General features: G+C 45.1%; 2 protein-coding genes across 2 annotated transcripts; both read right to left on the bottom strand.

The window, feature by feature from the left end:
* Positions 1-1,485: 1,485 nt before the first annotated feature.
* LOC115381954 (anterior gradient protein 2 homolog) lies at positions 1,486-9,148 on the bottom strand. Its single transcript, XM_030083600.1, has 8 exons — positions 9,034-9,148; positions 8,738-8,801; positions 8,610-8,659; positions 8,439-8,515; positions 8,235-8,298; positions 6,413-6,496; positions 6,281-6,318; positions 1,486-1,509 (listed from the first exon to the last, which is right to left on the bottom strand). Exons 1-8 carry the CDS (start codon positions 9,146-9,148, stop codon positions 1,486-1,488), a joined length of 516 nt encoding a protein of 171 aa, XP_029939460.1.
* Positions 9,149-11,635: 2,487 nt separating this feature from the next.
* Positions 11,636-19,331, bottom strand: LOC115381953 (anterior gradient protein 2 homolog). The gene is made up of 8 exons (XM_030083599.1): positions 19,223-19,331; positions 18,916-18,979; positions 18,785-18,837; positions 18,613-18,689; positions 18,415-18,478; positions 16,698-16,781; positions 16,539-16,589; positions 11,636-11,661 (listed from the first exon to the last, which is right to left on the bottom strand). The coding sequence occupies exons 1-8, from the start codon at positions 19,329-19,331 to the stop codon at positions 11,636-11,638; spliced, it is 528 nt and encodes a 175-aa protein (XP_029939459.1).
* Between the last annotated feature and the right edge of the window lie 226 nt (positions 19,332-19,557).

The raw sequence follows: 19,557 nt of genomic DNA, 5'->3' as shown, positions 1-19,557 counted from the left end.
ACTGAGACTGAAACCCTGAATCCAGCGGTTCCACACTGAGGACCCAGCGGTGTCAGAACATCCACATTCAGCTGAAGTCAAATTTCTTGGTTTCGTATTATGTAATAAAAGACCTCAGAGAACCTCAGACAACCAACTCCTGCCACTGACTCCTGCAGATTTTTACAGAAACTTCATTCTTGGTGCTTTCATGCAGTTTGTCTGATAATGAAATAATGAAAACTGAGGCCACAGATTCCTAAAAATGAGCCCTTCCAGAAGCACAACAGCAGCACGAGGTCTTCTCTGCTTACCTGCTGCTCAGACGTGGAGGACAGGAGAGGACGGGAGAGGACGGGAGTCCTGCTGCGTCTCCTGCTGCTCCGCCTCTGCTTTAAAGCTCCTGGCAGGTGGAGCGCCCCTCCCTCTCCTCCTCCATAGTGCTGACTCACCCAGATGTCTTGCATCGGGAGAACAGGTTCCTGTCCTGATGCAGACATCCTGCCTGTCCGGTCGGGACTAGGCATGCTGGGTATGTGATGGACGCCCGGGGACAGTGGACGGGGGTCACATGCCTGGCAGCCCTGTCCGTGGAGGATACAGGAAGTGTTTACAATGGCTGGCCTGCGGCTGATTGGCTTGTGCTGCGGCCTGATCCTCTGGAGGATTAAAAAGACCGCCACCACAAAAGACGTCCAGGGGAGGACGGTCTCAGGTATAATTCATTCATTCATTCATTTAAGAAATATAGCTGTTGTCTGAAAGTGTCTGTATTGTAGAGGGCACAACTTAAGCTAAAGTAGAGGACAGATTTTATCATACGCGGCCTACAGAAGGAAAATTTCAAAGGAACAACAAGAGAAACTCGACAAACAAATATCACAGATTGACACCTGAAATGCTCAGAACCCATCCCCAGATTTGGAAAAACAGCTTTTGACCCCAGTTTTTCATGATTTGGCCCTCCCCTCACTTACTTTAGAGCAGATTGCTTCGTTGGACAAAACAAATAACACAAAGAGAAGTTTGCCATGCCATCAAAGTGTTTAAGATTGAAACTTTACTAACGAATACCTTTAGTGAACAACTATCTCCAATCTTGACCAAACTGTATGTCGAATCCTATACATCTGGCCGGTTTCCTCCCACTCTCAGCCAATCATGCATCACGTTTCTGTTAAAAAAAAAAGGGAAGGACCCATTAGACTTTGCCTCATACCGGCCGATCTCGTGACTGAATTCGGACTATAAAATTCTGATGAAGATTCTCTCTCTCTGTCTTGAAGAGATTCTACTCTGTATGTAAAACAGAGACCACTCTTTTTCAATATCCTTCCCAGTCCACCTCAGAATGCATTCACTCTATGGATGCAGAGAAAGCATTTGACGAGTCAAATGGACATTCCTTTTTCAAACCCTGGTCAAATTTGGGTTTGGGGCGTCTTTCATTGCCTGGATCCGGTTGCTGTATTCTTGCCCTTCCGCTGTAGTCCTGACCAACAATCTCTACTCTGCACCTTTTGATTTAGCCTGTGGGACGAGACAAGGCAGTCCCCTCAGTCCACTGCTATCCGTCTTCGTTATCGAGCCACTTGTGATAGCCATAAGATCCAATCGTGCTATCACAGGCTTTCTCAGGGGCAATATAGAACACAAGTTCTCTTTGTATGCGGACGACCTTCTCTTATATGTGCCAAAAGCTGAGTCTACTATTCCTCATATAATTACATAATTAAATATTATCCTGGTTGATCTGGAGTGGTAAAAATCCTCGTCTGCGCAGGGATTTTTTGCAAAAAACTAAACAAAATGGGGGCTTGGCTCTGGCAGACTTTTGAAAGTAGCTACAAATTTGCACTGCATGATGTTCTGGAAGAACTGTACCTCTGTGGTGAAATGTCGCTTATGGGTTAGCATGGAAAGACTTTTTCGTAAATCGGTAAACCTTTCTGCCCTTTTGGCTGCACCCATGCCACTAAATGTGTCTACTGTCCCAGGTGACACTATAAATTACTGCAAGGTGGGCTTTTTGGACCAATAGCAGACAACCACCTATTCCAACCATCTGTGCAAGACAATGCATTTACCACTTTGTTTGTTTCTTTTCTTTTCTTTCGTTTTCTTTTTTAATGTTTTTTTTATTAATGGAAATTCAGTAAATATATTTAAGCACCAACTTAATCTAAAGTTAACCTAAGTTTGATTTTTTTCCCACAGTATAACATCGAGAAAGCTTCCAGACTTGCTCACCGTGGAGAGTTAGTTGTTCATACTAAAAAAATACGATTTGTCTTTCAATGTCTGAATGACCTTTAGTTCAATACATACTAGGCAGAGTTCACAGGGCCAAGATATCTCTTGTTTTTCTTTTCTATTTCACGATTCACCAGTTAGCCGTGTATGTGGAAATGTAAAGACTGTGAAAACTCATTTTCAAGAAGATCTGAACTTCTGAAACACTGCAAATTCTATCATCTGCATGATTCACACTTTAAGTGCCACATTTGTGACAGCTAAACTGTGAATCTGCTGTTAATCAGTCACTCAATCTGCAATCCCCTCCGCACATTCTTTGCCTTTCATGTCAAACTAATTTAATTAATGACATGAATAATTCAAACCACAAGTATCAAGTTTACAGTCATACCCAACTTATTTTAGCTTCATACAGTTTCCAGTCCAAATCAGGCTTTTTTTGATTTATGAGTAATAAACTGAGTATGACTGTAAAGCTGAGGCTTGTGAACTCAAAAAGCATGTACCCTGCTGATGAAAAGCCCATTCACAGATATCCAGGTACTCTGGTGCCCTCAAGTGGACAGTTAGAGCATGATCCTTGACAGTTCATGACAAACCAACCGCAAAATAATGCTGTTTGAGGACATTACTGCTTGGACTAATTTTAATCTGCTGCTACGACAACGGTTAAAGATATTCTACTTTTTTCTACTGCATTTCACCATAGCACTTACCACTACTGCTACTACTACTGCTGTAAAAATACACTGCAGGCAGATTTGCAAAGGAAGGATGGACCATGATCTTTGGGCTCATATGCACGCTCAAAAAAGTATCCAAAGAAATTGGAATGAACCTTTGAGTTTGTGCAAAAAGTCTTGATGGATCTTTTTTTTTTTTTTTTTTTTTGCCGCTGTAGTACTTTTTCTCTGCTCCAAATTTTTATGTGCATTTTTATTTGTGTTTGAACATCAGATTTTGAGTACCTGGGCATCAAAAAAAAAAAGAAAAGGAAAAGCTCTCTTCTGGTGTTGCGGTGCCAATGGTGAGAGGTAGATGGGGACCAGGTGTGCGTTTGGGGGTGAATATGAGTGGGTGAGGCTTTCTCCAGACCAAAATCATTTATTTAAACGTATAAGAACGGGAGAAATAACAAATGGAACTGGTAAAATAACATGCTAATGTGATTTCCTCCTCCATAAATCTGGATGGGACTTTTCTCTCCCTCCTGGGTCTTCTCAGCATTTCACTATTTACAAAACTCGTTCACTAGCGAATCTATTTGAATGAGGAAAAAAAAGAGTGAAAAAAATGAAAAAAGTAGTGTATCATAAAAAAAAAAAGTGTATCATATACACAGAAATACACAGGCTTCTTCTCTTTCAGAATCAGAATCAGGACTTGCAGGTCCTGCCAGACTCAGTGCCATTGAGCAGGGCAGGATGGCTGAATGTCGCTGGGTCTGGTTTGTGTGTTTGCATTGTTTTCTTTTTTGCGTTGTGTGTTTGCTTGAAAGAAAATACGATCTGGGGAAGAAGAAAAATGTATTGTACAAGTTGTCAATTACAACTGACTTTCCTATAAATGTGTTTTGGAAAAAAGAAAACAGTCTCATTACTGGTGATAAAAGCAGGACTGACCACAACATAACTCTTTAAATAGCCTCATGAAGTCTACAGACGACAAGACGACTCTTTCAGCGGCTTCATGAAGTCTACAGACCACAACATGACTCTTTCAGCAGCTTCATGAAGTCTACAGACGACAAGACGACTCTTTCAGTGGCTTCATGAAGTCTACAGACCACCAGACGACTCATTCAGCAGCTGCATGAAGTCTACAGACCACAAGACGACTCTTTCAGCAGCTTCATGAAGTCTCCAGACTGCAAGACGACTCTTTCAGCGGCTTCATGAAGTCTCCAGACTACAAGACGACTCTTTCAGCGGCTTCATGAAGTCTCCAGACCACAAGACGACTCTTTCAGCAGCTTCATGAAGTCTACAGACGACAAGACGACTCTTTCAGCGGCTTCATGAAGTCTACAGACCACAAGAGGACTCTTTCAGCGGCTTCATGAAGTCTACAGACCACAAGACGACTCTTTCAGCGGCTTCATGAAGTCTACAGACCACAAGAGGACTCTTTCAGCGGCTTCATGAAGTCTACAGACTACAAGACGACTCTTTCAGCGGCTTCATGAAGTCTACAGACCACAAGACGACTCTTTCAGCGGCTTCATGAAGTCTACAGACTACAAGACGACTCTTTCAGCGGCTTCATGAAGTCTACAGACCACAAGACGACTCTTTCAGCAGCTTCATGAAGTCTACAGACTAGAAGACGACTCTTTCAGCGGCTTCATGAAGTCTACAGACCACAAGACGACTCTTTCAGCGGCTTCATGAAGTCTACAGACCACAAGACGACTCTTTCAGCAGCTTCATGAAGTCTACAGACTAGAAGACGACTCATTCAGCAGCTTCATGAAGTCTAAAGACCACAAGACGACTCTTTCAACAGCTTGATGAAGCCTACAGACGACAAGACGACTCTTTCAACAGCTTCTTGAAGTCTACAGGGCCCATCACTCTTTCAACAGCTTCAGTAATACGACTCCTCAACTTTAAAGCTAGGGTTGGCGATTTGAATGAGATACATTTTTTTAAATACTGGTTAAAATAATCTTTATGACCCGATGGGAAGCAATTCATAGCGTGTTCTTAAAGTAGTTTGGAAAATATCCGCTGAATGCAACAGGAGTAAAACGGGAAAAACAGCAACCAATATTCTTGCCGGGACACCTTTTTTTAAACCAATCAAATCCCTTCGCTGTTCGACCTGCCCCCTGCGCATACATGTCAATGGCGTGCACTGACCCTGGTTCAGTGCGCCCGTAGAAGGACAGAGCGTCGTTGCAGAATGGCGGAGAAGAATGTTTGGGGGTTTACTTACCATTGAGTGCGCCATAACTTGGCGTAGTGCAAATAAAGAAAAACGAAGAAACGAAGTGCTGGGGACAGGTTACGCCAGGAACGCACTGGACGCGGAAGTGCCGCAAACATCTCCGCTCCCAACGGGAGCTCCTCCAATGGGGTGGGAGCTGGGCGGAGATAGCTAGGGGGAGCCTTGGGGAGATGATACATGCTAACGCTAGTTTTCCAAGATCGCCAACCCCAGCTTTAAGATTAAGAAAACCACCTAAAGTGAAGATGGTGTCCAAAATGACCACCACATGTGGTTTCCTGCCATAATCCTCCCACACTGATTGGTCGTATAATGGCTCCAGATGACCAGTTTTCTTCATCTTGTTATCATGAATCTTGGAATAATCAGCTGAGCTTAAAGTGAAGTATGGCCCGCCATATTCTGATGGACGTAGACTGTCGAACTTTAGGGCGCTGAACTCAGGTCTTGGTTTTCATGCAAAAGTGGTTTTTCGGAAAGGAATCCAAGATGGCCACCAAGTGGCCTTTTTCTTCGATTTTGGTCTTTCTACTAAGTTTCTACTCACCGTTTTCAGTCCTTTTTTTAATTAGTGTTTTTGTGTTGGTCTGTTTTTTTTACTCTTTTTACTGTGGCGTAGTGATATTTACACAGCACTCCACAACAACTGGAGTAGGCAACAGAACGAGGATCATTGATTATGGCCATGGTGTACAATTTTTATTTTATATCTTTCATTACATAGTAGGTTGTGATATTTTTAATATATGACACATAAGGTTTTTGCTAAGTTGACCCTGTATTTCATTGTGCTGGGTGCAAATCACTTAAAGGGCCAAAAACACCAGCTGTTGGTTGAACACATCAGTTTTTATTCCAAAGGATGAGCAGTAAAGATACCAGGGTGGAAATCAGGGTGGAGTTGAGGAGGGACACGTGAGGAGACAGAGGAACCCTTCAAGTGAAAGTCTTTTCACATGTGAACTGGTGACAGCAAACTGAAGGTGGAGGTGGGTGGAGGGCGCCTCCTCCTGCTCACAGCTCAGACTTCAGCAGCAGTGGACTCGGGGAGGGAGTGGGTGGAGGTGGGTGTGGTTCTGTGGCTCAAAGCTGAGACTTTAAGGAGCTTCTTGGCCTTCTTCATGTTTTCCAGCACTGAGGAAGAGGAGGAGGCTCTCAGTGTGTGTGTGTGTGTGTGTGTGTGTAGGTGTGTGTGTGTGTGTGTGTGTGTGTTAGCTGGAGCACTTACAGTGTTTCATATCTTTTGGTTCATAGGTGTACAGGCGGTTGGAGTAGGGGCCAACAATGTCGTCTCTCACCCTCATGGAGGGGTCTGTTGAGAAGTGGACGTAGTAAATGACGTAGCAGTTCAGAAGCAGGTGATGTAGAGTTTTTAGAACAGGGTTCTCCAGCCCTGTTCCTGCAGAACCCTACCCAGCATGCCCTGGCTCTCTCCCCGCTGCCTCCACCTGCAGCTGTCTCCACTGGCCATCTCCGTCAGGTGCTCTGACTCATTATCCATGATGGCCTCGACTACCGGTTATCTCTATACGCAGATGACTTGTTGCTCTATGTAGCAGTATCAGTAGCTTCTCTTCCAGGTGTCCATTTTGGATAAATGTTGTTCATTTTCAGGATATAAGCTAAATCTTAATAGAAGTCAGCTGGTTCCCTGCTCCAGCAGGCTGATCTGCCTTTTGAGGACCCTCCCCCTTTAAATATCTCGGGATTCATGTGACTTGTGCTTTTTCTGGTCTTTTCTCTGCCAACTTCACTCCAAACCCAAGGAAAATCTGACTGTGAGAGGTGGAAGACTCTGCCCCTCTCCTTGATGAGAAAGATTAATGTCGTTAAAATGAATATCCTCCTGAAATGTCTTTATCTGTTTCAATCAGTCCCTGTGTTTCAACCAAAATACTTCTTGGTTTCTTTGTCTCTTTCCCTGCAGGATCGGTCTTGCTTGGTTTCTTGTCTGAAGTTTTGAGACTTCTTGTTTTTTCCCTCCTTAGCCAGACTACTGTTTGGGGGCCTGTTTTTGTTAAACCCACCTGTCCCCACCGACTGTGTTTTGTAGTCTCCCCCGTTTTCTGTATTGTCTTTTTCCTTGGAGAAGGGCTCCAGGTAAGACACCCCGGGGTCTACATTCTGCACGTAGGTAACTTTCTGTATATTTACATTAGGTAAGCGTGGGCGGCTGCCACGACCCTTTGCAGCAGACAGGTAAGGTGAGGCTTAGTTGGGTAAATCACTGGTTTAAGGTAGTTTAAGGTTTTAAGGTAGAAGAGTCACAGTGTCGAGGTTTAGGGGAAGATTAGGGTTTGTGTGTATTTAGTGGCACCACCCACAGAGCCCTTCTCCTAACATCCTCCTACCCTCTGTCCGCTCTCCTCCATTTTTGCTTTTTCTAGTTTTTTGTTCAACCCCTGCGGGTTGTGTTTTGTCATTTTTATGAGAACTTGTAGCTTTTCCCCAGCTCCCAGCCAGACCATTTTTAACACTTTTAAGGGGGAGGTAACACTGCTCTTACATACTCTTCTCTTCCAGTCAAGGCCTCAGCCTTCGTCAGAAGTCCTGTTGTTCTCAACACTCTCAGGATCTGGCTTCAGTTCAGGAAATGAAATCACAATATGATTGGTCCACAAAGCATCTGTTTAGGTTTTTCCAGGTCAGACATTCAGTGCTGTTCCCTCCCTGCCCCCATCGGTTCTAGGAAGATTTACTCACATTAGGGTTCGAGGAACTGTTGGCTGACGGCTCCAGAGATTGAGGACAAACGTGACTCAGTGTCATCTGAGTTATGTGTTTGTCTTTTGTCCACACCTTCATAATTATTGGTGAAGTTATTTTAACATCATGGGAATAATTCTACAGCCGTGTCCGGAACTCCTGTGAGCTCCACAGAACTGAACTTGGTCCAAAAAGAAATTCTTGGTTTTACTTCTTGAATCTCCAAACGCCACCTCATTCTGCTGAGAGACGCCTGTTCCAGACTGCACCAAGCTGCTGATCTGGTTTAAACAGGTCGGATCCAGTCGGGTCAGTCCCCTGACTCCACAGACACCAGGTCTTACCCACAAAGACGATCCTGGGGACGTACTTTCCATCAGGGGACAGGTTTTGATCTTCGGTTTCTTGCTGCAGGGGAGGAGAGCACACACACACACACACACACACACACACACACACACACACACACACACACACACACACACATGCGTAATGCAGGATGTTTCATTGCAGTGTCAGAGCCCTCCCCCACCAGCCCTGCAGCCTACAATCATATTGAGGACCACAAAGTCCTCATCCAGGATCCTCTGGATCTCATCGTCGTGAGCCAAGGCCCGCTTCAGCACTGCAGGACAGACGGAGCGTTAGGGTGAAGCAGAGCGGGCGGGAAGCAGCAGGACGTGCTGGGGCGGGGGGGGGGGACAGCTGGGCCGGCTCACCCTTGCATTGAGAACAATCCTCCAGGAACAGGACCATCAGAGGCTTGTTCCTGGAACACAGACCAGACAGTTGTTTCACACCCACCCCTCATGGAACCGTTCCCCTTAGAACCAAGGTGCTTCCTCACGTGGACCGAGACAAGGACAGAGCCTCCTCGTACATCTGAGCCCAGTTCAGCTGGTCGCCCCAACCTGCGAGACACAGGAGCAGCTGGGGTTCAAACCAGGACACTACTGAAGCTACTCCTGTACTGTTATGTCTAGCTGCTGTAAGAGACATGTATGCTCTTTACAGGCTCTTTAATAACACCGCTGCTCAGCCCATACATTTACATGTGTCCGTCCTCTTAAAGTGTCCCACCAAGTTTTCACCATCATATGGTTCCTACCCCAATGCTCCCATTACAACTCCATCACCACAAACCTCGAGACAGCGACTGAGGGATCCTCTGGCCAGATTTGGGGACATATTTAGTAAAGGTGGAGGACAGGGCCACCAGGACCAGGACCAGGACCAGGGACGCGGCTGCTCTGGTCATCTTTCAGCTTCCTGGAACAAGAACAGACCTGAGGGAACATCTGGACCAGCAGGGTCAGAGTTCTGGAAACAGCAGCATGGTGAAGATGCTGGAGACACAGCAGAACACTGAGACTGAAACCCTGAATCCAGCGGTTCCACACTGAGGACCCAGCGGTGTCAGAACATCCACATTCAGCTGCAGTCAAAGTTCTTGGTTTAGTATCATTTAATAAAAAACCTCAGAGAACCTCAGACAACCAACTCCTGCCACTGACTCCTGCAGATTTTTACAGAAACTTCATTCTTGGTGCTTTCATACAGTTTGTCTGATAATGAAATAATGAAAACTGAGGCCACAGATTCCTAAAAAATGAGCCCTTCCAGAAGCACAACAGCAGCACGAGGTCTTCTCTGCTTACCTGCTGCTCAGACGTGGAGGACAGGAGAGAACGGGAGAGGACGGGAGTCCTGCTGCGTCTCCTGCTGCTCCGCCTCTGCTTTAAAGCACCTGGCAGGTGGAGCGCCCCTCCCCCTCCTGCTCCTCCTCCTCCTCCTCCTCCTCCTTTATATTTATGGAGCGTTCCATACTCATAAACGGAGAAAACATACACCCTGTACAATCCAAGATTTCAAACCTGGAATTGTTGATGATAGGTTACTTACGTTAGAAAATGTTTTCCAGATTTCCAGATATGTTGGAGCAGTGGTTTTCAAAGTGTGGGACAGCGAGCCTCCCTAAAGAGAACTCTACAGCACGCCGCCCTCCTTCACCCCCCCTCCATTCATTACTACTATTATTAGCTACTGTTATTGTTGTGGCTTTGTATGTTCCGCACAGGCTTAAAAAGGTTTTAAGCGATAAATGTTACACACGAGTAATAAACTGAGTATGACTATAAAGCTGAGCCTTGTGAAATCAAAAACCTGGTATATTTTCATGTGCAGGCCTACTCATGCATTATCTATAGTGACCATATTTCAGCAAACGTTAACTTACTGTGTAAAATGACTTTTTCGCCCTCCAGCTTCAAGCCCCTTCCCTGTTATGGGGGGAGGGGCGGGGTGAGGCGTCCATAATACTGAGTACAGTCACAAACACATATCCAGGGTGTACTCTGGCACCATCTAGTGGACAGTTAGATCATGATCGTGGACAATTCATGACAAACCAACGGCGAAATAATGTTGTTTGAGGACATTACTGCTTGTACTAACTTTAATCTGCTGCTACTACAACTGTTCAAGGTATTCTGCTTTTTTCTGCTGCATTTCACCGTGCGCCAAAGTGAGCAGTGTGTGTTTTTGTTTCACAGCTGGGAAACGTTACAAAGCAATACATCAATAAATACTTGTTCTCAAATAATGTTGATGTTTCTTAAATTGTCCACAGTGTATTCATTGCATTTTTAAAGATTGGTTTAGTCATATTTTGTATTATGAAAAGTTTATATTTATTCATTTAGGATTATTCAATATAATGAGTTTTTGGTATAATCCTTTTACACCTATAATTATAACAGGGTGGCTAGTTTTGTTTGTTTGTTTTTTTTCTTGCATTTTTATTTGTGTTTTAACACAAGATTTTGATTCAGAAGTCATAAGATAGGATAACATTTATATAGACCAACATAACTTATTCGAGTGTGTAAGAATGGGAGAAATAATAAATCTAACTGGTAAAATGACATGATGATGTTATTTCCTCCTCCATAAATCTTAATGGGGCTTTTCTCTCCCTCCTGGGTCTTCTTAGCATTTTACTTAAACGATTTACAAAACTAGCCAACTAAATAATCTATTTGAATGAGGGAAAAAAAAACAACTGAAAAAAATGAAAAAAGCAGCCGAAACACGATAAAAGACAGTACAACACACTACAAAATATTCAGATGAAATGCTAATACTAATATTTGCGAAGCTAAAGTATCATATACACAGAAATACACAGGCTTCTCCTCTTTCAGAATCAGAATCAGGACTTGCAGGTCCTGCCAGACTCAGTGCCGTTGAGCAGGGAAGGTTGGCTGAATGTCGCTGGGTCTGGTTTGTGTGTTTGCATTGTTTCCTTTTTTGCGTTGTGTGTTTGTTTGAAAGAAAATAGGATCTGGGGAATAAGAAAAATGTATTGTACAAGTTGTCAATTCCAACTGACTTTCCAATAAATATGTTTTGGAAAAAAGAAAACAGTCTCGTTACTGGTGATAAAAGCAGGACTGACCACAACACAACTCTTTAAATAGCCTCATGAAGTCTGCAGACCACAGCGCGACTCATTCAGCAGCTTAATGAAGTCCACAGACCACCAGACGAAACTTTCAGCAACTGCATGAAGTCTGCAGACTACAAGACGACTCTTTCAGCAGCTTCATGAAGTCTACAGACCACATCACTCTTTCAACAGCTTCTCGAAGTCTACAGACCACAAGACGACTCTTTCAACAGTTTCTCCAAGCCTACAGACCACAAGATGACTCGTTCAACAGCTTCATGAAGTCGACAGACCACATCACTCTTTCAACAGCTTCTCGAAGTCTACAGACCACAAGACGACTCTTTCAACAGTTTCTCCAAGCCTACAGACCACAAGATGACTCGTTCAACAGCTTCATGAAGTCGACAGACCACATCACTCTTTCAACAGCTTCAGTAATACGACTCCTCAACTTTAAAGCTAGGGTTGGCGAATTGAATGAGATACATTTTTTTTAAATACTGGTTAAAATGATCTTTATGACCCGATGGGAAGCAATTCGTAGCGTGTTGTTAAAGTAGTTTGGAAAATATCAGCTATCTACAGCAGGAGTGAAATTGGAAAAACAGCAACCAATAGTCTTGCCGGGACACCTTTTTTTAAACCAATCAAATCCTTTCGCCATTCGACCTGCCCCCTGCGCGTACCTGTCAATGGCGTGCACTGACCCTGGTTCAGTGCGCCCGTAGAAGGACAGAGGGTCGTTGCAGAATGGTGGAGAAGAATGTTTGGGGGTTTACTTACCATTGAGTGCGCCATAACTTGGCGTAGTGCAAATAAAGAAAAACGAAGAAACGAAGTGCTGAGGACAGGTTACGCCAGGAACGCACTGGACACGGAAGTGCCGCGAACATCTCTGCTCCCAACGGGAGCTCCTCCAATGGGGTGGGAGCTGGGCGGAGCTAGCCAGGCGGAGCCTTGGGGAGATGCTACATGCTAATGGACAACAGCAGCACGAGGTCTTCTCTGCTTACCTGCTGCTCAGACGTGGAGGACAGGAGAGAATGGGAGAGGACGGGAGTCCTGCTGCGTCTCCTGCTGCTCCGCCTCTGCTTTAAAGCACCTGGCAGGTGGAGCGCCCCTCCCTCTCCTCCTCCAACCCCTCCATCGTGCTGACTCACCCAGATGTCTTGCATCGGGAGAACAGGTTCCTGTCCTGATGCAGACATCCTGCCTGTCCGGTCGGGACTAGGCATGCTGGGTATGTGATGGACGCCCGGGGACAGTGGACGGGGGTCACATGCCTGGCAGCCCTGTCCGTGGAGGATATAGGAAGTGTTTACAATGGCTGGCCTGCGGCTGATTGGCTTGTGCTGCGGCCTGATACTCTGGAGGATGAAGAAGACCGCCGCCACAAAAGACGCCCAGGGGAGGACGGTCTCAGGCATAATTCATTCATTCATTCATTTAAGAAATATAGCTGTTGTCTGAAAGTGTCTGTATTGTAGAGGGCACAACTTAAGCTAAAGTAGAGGACAGATTTTATCATACGCGGCCTACAGAAGGAAAATTTCAAAGGAACAACAAGAGAAACTCGACTAACAAATATCACAGATTGACACCTGAAATGGTCAGAACCCATCCCCAGATTTGGAAAAACAGCTTTTGACCCCAGTTTTTCATGATTTGGCCCTCCCCTCATTTACTTTAGAGCAGATTGCTTCTTTGGACAAACCAATAACACAAAGAGAAGTCTGCTATGCCATCAAACTGTTAAAAACTGAAACTTTACGAACGAATACCTTTAGTGAACAACGATCTCCGATCTTGACCAAACTGTATGCCGAATCCTATACATCTGGCCGGCTTCCTCCCACTCTCAGCCAATCATGCATCACGCTTCTGTTAAAAAAAGGGAAGGAACCATTAGACTGTGCCTCATACCGGCCGATCTCGTGACTGAATTCGGACTATAAAATTCTGATGAAGATTCTCTCTCTCTGTCTTGAAGAGATTCTACCTTGTATTATATCCCCAGACCAAACAGGTTTTGTAAAACTGAGACCACTCTTTTTCAATATCCTTCCCGGTCCACCTCAGAATGCATTCACTCTATGGATGCAGAGAAAGCATTTGATGAGTCAAATGGACATTCCTTTTTCAAACCCTGGTCAAATTTGGGTTTGGGGCGTCTTTCATTGCCTGGATCCGGTTGCTGTATTCTTGCCCTTCCGCTGTAGTCCTGACCAACAATCTCTACTCTGCACCTTTTGATTTGGCCTGTGGGACGAGACAAGGCAGTCCCCTCAGTCCACTGCTATCCGTCTTAGCTATCGAGCCACTTGTGATAGCCATAAGATCCAATCGTGCTATCACAGGCTTTCTCAGGGGCAATACAGAACACAAGTTGTCTTTGTATGCCGACGACCTTCTCTTATATGTGCCAAAAGCTGAGTCTACTATTCCTCATATAATTACATAATTACATAATTAAATATTTTCCTGGTTTATCTGGAGTGGTAATAATCCGCGTCTGCGCAGGGATTTTTTGCAAAAACACTAAACAAAATGGGGGCTTGGCTCTGGCAGACTTTCGAAAGTAGTATAGCTGCTACAAATTTGCACTGCATGATGTTCTGGAAGAACTGTACCTCTGTGGTGAAATGTCGCTTATGGGTTAGCATGGAAAGACTTTCTAGTAAACCGGTAAACCTTTCTGCCCTTTTGGCTGCACCCATGCCACTAAATGTGTCTACTGTCCCAGGTGACACTATAAATTACTGCAAGGTGGGCTTTTTGGACCAATACCAGAGAACCACCTATTCCAACCATCTGTGCAAGACAATGCATGTACCACTTTGTTTGTGTCTTTTCTTTTCTTTCGTTTTCTTTTTTAATGTTTTTTTTATTAATGGAAATTCAGTAAATCTATTTAAGCACCAACTTAATCTAAGGTTAACCTAAGTTTGATTTTTTTCTCGCAGTATAACATCCAGAAAGCTTCCAGACTTGCTCACCGTGGAGAGTCAGTTGTTCATACTAAAAAAATACGATTTGTCTTTCAATGTCTGAATGACCTTTAGTTCAATACATACTAGGCATAGCTCACAGGGCCAAGATATCTCTTGTTTTTCTTTTCTATTTCATGATTCACCAGTTAGTCGTGTATGTGGAAATGTAAAGACTGTGAAAACTCATTTTCAACATCATCTGCATGATTCACAATTTAAGTGCCACATTTGTGACAGCTAAACTGTGAATCTGCTGTTAATCAGTCACTCAATCTGCAATCCCCTCGGCACATTCTTTGCCTTTCATGTCAAACTAATTTAATTAATGACATGAATAATTCAAACCACAAGTATCAAGTTTACAGTCATAGCCAACTTATTTTAGCTTCATACAGTTTCCAGTCCAAATCAGGCTTTTTTTTTAATGAGTAATAAACTGAGGATGACTGTAAAGCTGAGGCTTGTGAACTCAAAAAGCATGTACCCCACTGATGAAAAGCCCATTCACAGATATCCAGGTACTCTGGTGCCCTCAAGTGGACAGTTAGAGCATGATCCTAGACAGTTCATGACAAACCAACCGCAAAGTAATGCTGTTTGAGGACATTACTGCTTGGACTAACTTTAATCTGCTGCTACGACAATGGTCAAAGATATTCTACTTTTTTCTACTGCATTTCACCATAGCACTTACCACTACTGCTACTACTACTGCTGTAAAAATACACTGCAGGCAGATTTGCAAAGGAAGGATGGACCATGATCTTTGGGCTCATATGCACGCTCAAAAACTATCCAAAGAAATTGGAATGAACCTTTGAGTTTGTGCAAAAAGTCTTGATGGATCTTGATGGGGAAAAAGGTGAGCCGGAAAAGTTTATATTTACTAATTTAGGGTTATTCAATATCATGACTTTTGCATAGTGCTCCGGCGGAAGGATATACCGGCGCACAGTGTCTGAGTCTATGCTTCTACTGCTGTGCTCCGGTATATCCTTCCGTGGAGCACTGCGCATGCGCAGGTCTGTGTGTATCAAAATGCTATTTTAACGGACTGAAAAGGAAAAAAAAAACGTCTTTAAAATGTTTTATAACCATTCGGATTTACTTCACGTGCTAATACGCCGTCCCCTGGACCACTGGAAGGATGACTGTGTCTACTTTCGTCAGTCCGGCTCTGTTTCCTCTTCACCTGCCGTAGTTGAGCTAAGCTAACTACGATGCTAACAGCTGGGAGCCCGCGGCTGGACGAACGGACACAATAAAGGTATTTTTGAGCTTATCTCACTGTGTAAATGATCAGGACAGGGCGTGGGTCCAAAATCTTCGGAGTATTCCTTTAAGATTAAGAAAACCACCTAAAGTGAAGATGGTGTCCAAAATGACCACCACATGTGGTTTCCTGCCATAATCCTCCCACACTGATTGGTCATTTCATGGCTCCAGATGACCAGTTTTCTTCATCTTCTTATCATGAATCTTGGAATAATCAGCTGAGTTTCAAGTGAACAACGGCCCGCCATATTCTGATGGACGCAGACTTTTGAACTTTAGGGCGCTGAACTCAAGTCTTGGTTTTCATGCAAAAGTGGTTGTTCGGGATGGAATCCAAAATGGCCACCAAATGGCCTTTTTCTTCGATTTTGGTCTTTCTACTAAGTTTCTACTCACTGTTTTCAGTCGTTTTTTTAATGAGTGTTTTTGTGTTGGTCTGTTTTTTTTACTCTTTTTACTGTGGCGTAGTGATATTTACACAGCACTCCACAACAACTGGAGAAGGCAACAGAACGAGGATCATTGATGATGGCCATGGTGTGCAATTTTTATTTTATATCTTTCATTACACAGTAGGTTATGATATTTTTAATATATGACACATAAGGTTTTCGCTAAGTGTACCCTATATTTCATTGTGCTGGGTGCAAATCACTTAAAGGGCCAAAAACACCAGCTGTTGGTTGAACACATCAGTTTTTATTCCAAAGGATGTGCAGTAAAGATACCAGGGTGGAAATCAGGGTGGAGTTGAGGAGGGACACGTCAGGAGACAGAGGAACCCTTCAAGTGAAAGTCTTTTCACATGTGAACTGGTGACAGCAAACTGAAGGTGGAGGTGGGTGGAGGGCGCCTCCTCCTGCTCACAGCTCAGACTTCAGCAGCAGTGGACTCGGGGAGGGAGTGGGTGGAGGTGGGTGTGGTTCTGTGGCTCAAAGGTGAGAATTTGAGGACCTTCTTGGCCTTCTTCATGTTGTCCAGCACTGAGGAAGAGGAGGAGGCTCTCAGTGTGTGTGTGTGTGTGTGTGTGTGTGTGTGTGTGTGTGTGTGTGTGTGTGTGTGTGTGTGTGTGTGTTAGCTGGAGCACTTACAGACATTCATATCAGCTGCTTCATAGCCGTATAGGCGGTTGGAGTAGCGTCCAATGATGTCGTCTCTCACCGTCATGGAGGGGTCTGTTGGGAAGTGGACGTAGTAAATGACGTAGCAGTGCAGAAGCAGGTGATGTAGAGTTTCTAGAACAGGGTTCTCCAAGAGGATCGATCTTGCTGTAACTCGTCTCTGCAGGCTTGTGACGGCTGCTGCCTTTTTGTGTCAGGGTTTGATCGTGTTTGTCTGGCTCAGGTGTCCAGTCGTGGCATTTTTGCTTCCTTTCTCCAGCCCTTCATCCATGACCTCACCTATCCAGCCAGCAGTCATCCTGGACACCTGTCTCCAATCATCCCATCATCCAATCATCCAACCATCCTCCAGTCCTGCCCCGATATATTGCTTTGCACCCTGTGTTGTGTTGGTGTGTGAGTGAGAGGGAGAGATTGCTTGTTGTTTTGGGGAGCATTTTGACGCCTTGTCTGAAGTTTTGAGACTTCTTGTTTGTTCCCTCCTCAGCCAGACTACTGTTTGAGGGCCTGTTTTTGTTAAACCTACCTGTCCCCACCTAGTGTGTTTTGTAGTGTCCCCCGTTTTCTGTATTGTCTTTTTCCTTGGAGAAGGGCTCCAGGTAAGACACCCCGGGGTCTACATTCAGCACGTAGGTAACTTTCCGTATATACACATTAGGTAAACGTGGGCGGCTGCCACGACCCTTTGTAGCAGACAGGTCAGGTGAGGCTTAGTTTGGGTTAGTCACTGGTTTAAGGTAGTTTAAGGTAGAGGGGTCACAGGGTCGAGGTTTAGGGGAAGATTAGGGTTTGTGTGTGTTTAGTGGCACCGCCCACAGAGCCCTTCTCCTAACGTCCTCCTACCCTCTGTTCGCTCTCCTCCATTTTTGCTTTTTGCTAGTTTTTTGTTTAACCCCTGCGGGTTGTGTTTTCATTTCTGTGATAACTTGTAAAATTGTTTGTCACACTGTTTCTATTTGATTTATCTTTGGTTATATAAAGGAAAAGGTCACCTGAGTTCTTTTGTGTTGTACCTTGTTTTGCCTGCACACCGTTGTAAGCCTAATTTCCATCAGCCCAGTAACCCTGTGCATAAATTGTTGCTTTTCCCCAGCTCCTAGCTTGACCATTTTTAACACCTTTAAGGGGGAGGTAACACTGCTCTTACATACTCTTCTCTTCCAGTCGAGGCCTCAGCCTTCATCAGAAGTCCTGTTGTTCTCAACACTCTCAGGATCTGGCTTCAGTTCAGGAAATGACAACACAATATGATTGGTCCACAAAGCATCTGTTTAGGTTCTTCCAGGTCAGACATTCAGCGCTGTTCCCTCCCTGCCCCCATCGGTTCTAGGAAGATTTACTCACATTAGGGTCAGAGGAACTGTTGGCTGACGGCTCCAGAGATTGAGGACAAACGTGACTCAGTGTCATCTGAGTTGTTTGTCTTTTGTCCACACCTTCATAATTATTGGTGAAGTTATTTTAACATCGTGGGAATAATTCTACAGCCGTGTCCGGAACTCCTGTGAGTTCCACAGAACTGAACTTGGTCCAAAAAGAAATTCTTGGTTTTACTTCTTGAATCTCCAAACGCCACATCATTCTGCTGAGAGACCCCTGTTCCAGACTGCACCAAGCTGCTGATCTGGTTTAAACAGGTCGGATCCAGTCGGGTCAGTCCCCTGACTCCACAGACACCAGGTCTTACCCACAAAGACGATCCTGGGGACGTACTTTCCATCAGGGGACATGTTTTGATCTACGGTTTCCTGCTGCAGGGGAGGAGAGCACACACACACACACACACACACACACACACACACACACACACACACACACACACACACGTAATGCAGGATGTCTCATTGCAGTGTCAGAGCCCTCCCCCACCAGCCCTGCAGCCTACAATCACATTGAGGACCACAAAGTCCTCGTCCAGGATCCTCTGGATCTCATCGTCGTGAGCCAAGGCCCGCTTGAGTGCTGCAGGACAGACGGAGCGTTAGGGTGAAGCAGAGCAGGGGGGGGAGCAGCAGGACGTGCTGGGGCTGGTGGGGGGTACAGCTGGGCCGGCTCACCATCGCATTGAGAACAGTCCTCCAGGTGGAACAGGACCATCAGAGGCTTGTTCCTGGAACACAGACCAGACAGTTGTTTCACACCCACCCCTCATGGAACCGTTCCCCTTAGAACCAAGGTGCTTCCTCACGTGGACCGAGACAAGGACAGAGCCTCCTCGTACGTCTGAGCCCAGTTCAGCTGGTCGCCCCAACCTGCAAGACACAGGAGCAGCTGGGGTTCAAACCAGGACACTACTGAAGCTACTCCTGTACTGTTAAGTCTAGCTGCTGTAAGAGACATCCCGGAGACACGTATGCTCTTTACAGGCTCTTTAATAACACTGCTGCTCTGCCCATACATTTACATGTGTTCGTCCCCTGAAAGTGTCCCACCAAGTTTTCACCATCATATGGTTCCTACCCCAATGCTCCCATTACAACTCCGTCACCACAAACCTCGAGACAGCGACTGAGGGATCCTCTGGCCAGATTTGGGGACATATTTAGTAAAGGTGGAGGACAAGGCCACCAGGACCAGGACCAGGGACGCGGCTGCTCTGGTCATCTTTCAGCTTCCTGGAACAAGAACAGACCTGAGGGAACATCTGGACCAGCAGGGTCAGAGTTCTGGAAACAGCAGCATGGTGAAGACGCTGGAGACACAGCAGAACACTAAGACTGGAGCTGAGAACCCTGGAGAACACTGAGACTGAAACCCTGAATCCCGCGGGTCCACACTGAGGACCCAGCGGTTCCACAGCAGCAGGTCCTGTTGAGGACCAGCCTTCCTG

This window comes from Salarias fasciatus, chromosome 23 (genome assembly GCF_902148845.1).
Source record: "Salarias fasciatus chromosome 23, fSalaFa1.1, whole genome shotgun sequence".
NCBI classification, from domain to species: Eukaryota; Metazoa; Chordata; class Actinopteri; order Blenniiformes; family Blenniidae; genus Salarias; species Salarias fasciatus.
Note: the sequence above shows the minus strand (reverse complement) of the source record. Positions and strands in the feature narration are given on the sequence as shown.

Excerpts from the sequence above, each read along its gene's own strand:
- LOC115381953 (XM_030083599.1), bottom strand. The coding sequence starts at position 19,331 with ATGACCAGAGCAGCCGCGTCCCTGGTCCTGGTCCTGGTGGCCTTGTCC. Across the intron at positions 18,690-18,784 it reads GGACTGTTCTCAATGCGATG|CACTCAAGCGGGCCTTGGCT; the intron begins GTGAGCCGGCCC and ends TCTGTCCTGCAG. Across the intron at positions 16,590-16,697 it reads AGCAGCTGATATGAATGTCT|TGCTGGACAACATGAAGAAG; the intron begins GTAAGTGCTCCA and ends CCTCTTCCTCAG.
- LOC115381954 (XM_030083600.1), bottom strand. The coding sequence starts at position 9,148 with ATGACCAGAGCAGCCGCGTCCCTGGTCCTGGTCCTGGTCCTGGTGGCC. Across the intron at positions 8,802-9,033 it reads CCCTCAGTCGCTGTCTCGAG|GTTGGGGCGACCAGCTGAAC; the intron begins GTTTGTGGTGAT and ends TGTGTCTCGCAG. Across the intron at positions 6,497-8,234 it reads CCCCAGGATCGTCTTTGTGG|ACCCCTCCATGAGGGTGAGA; the intron begins GTAAGACCTGGT and ends ACTTCTCAACAG.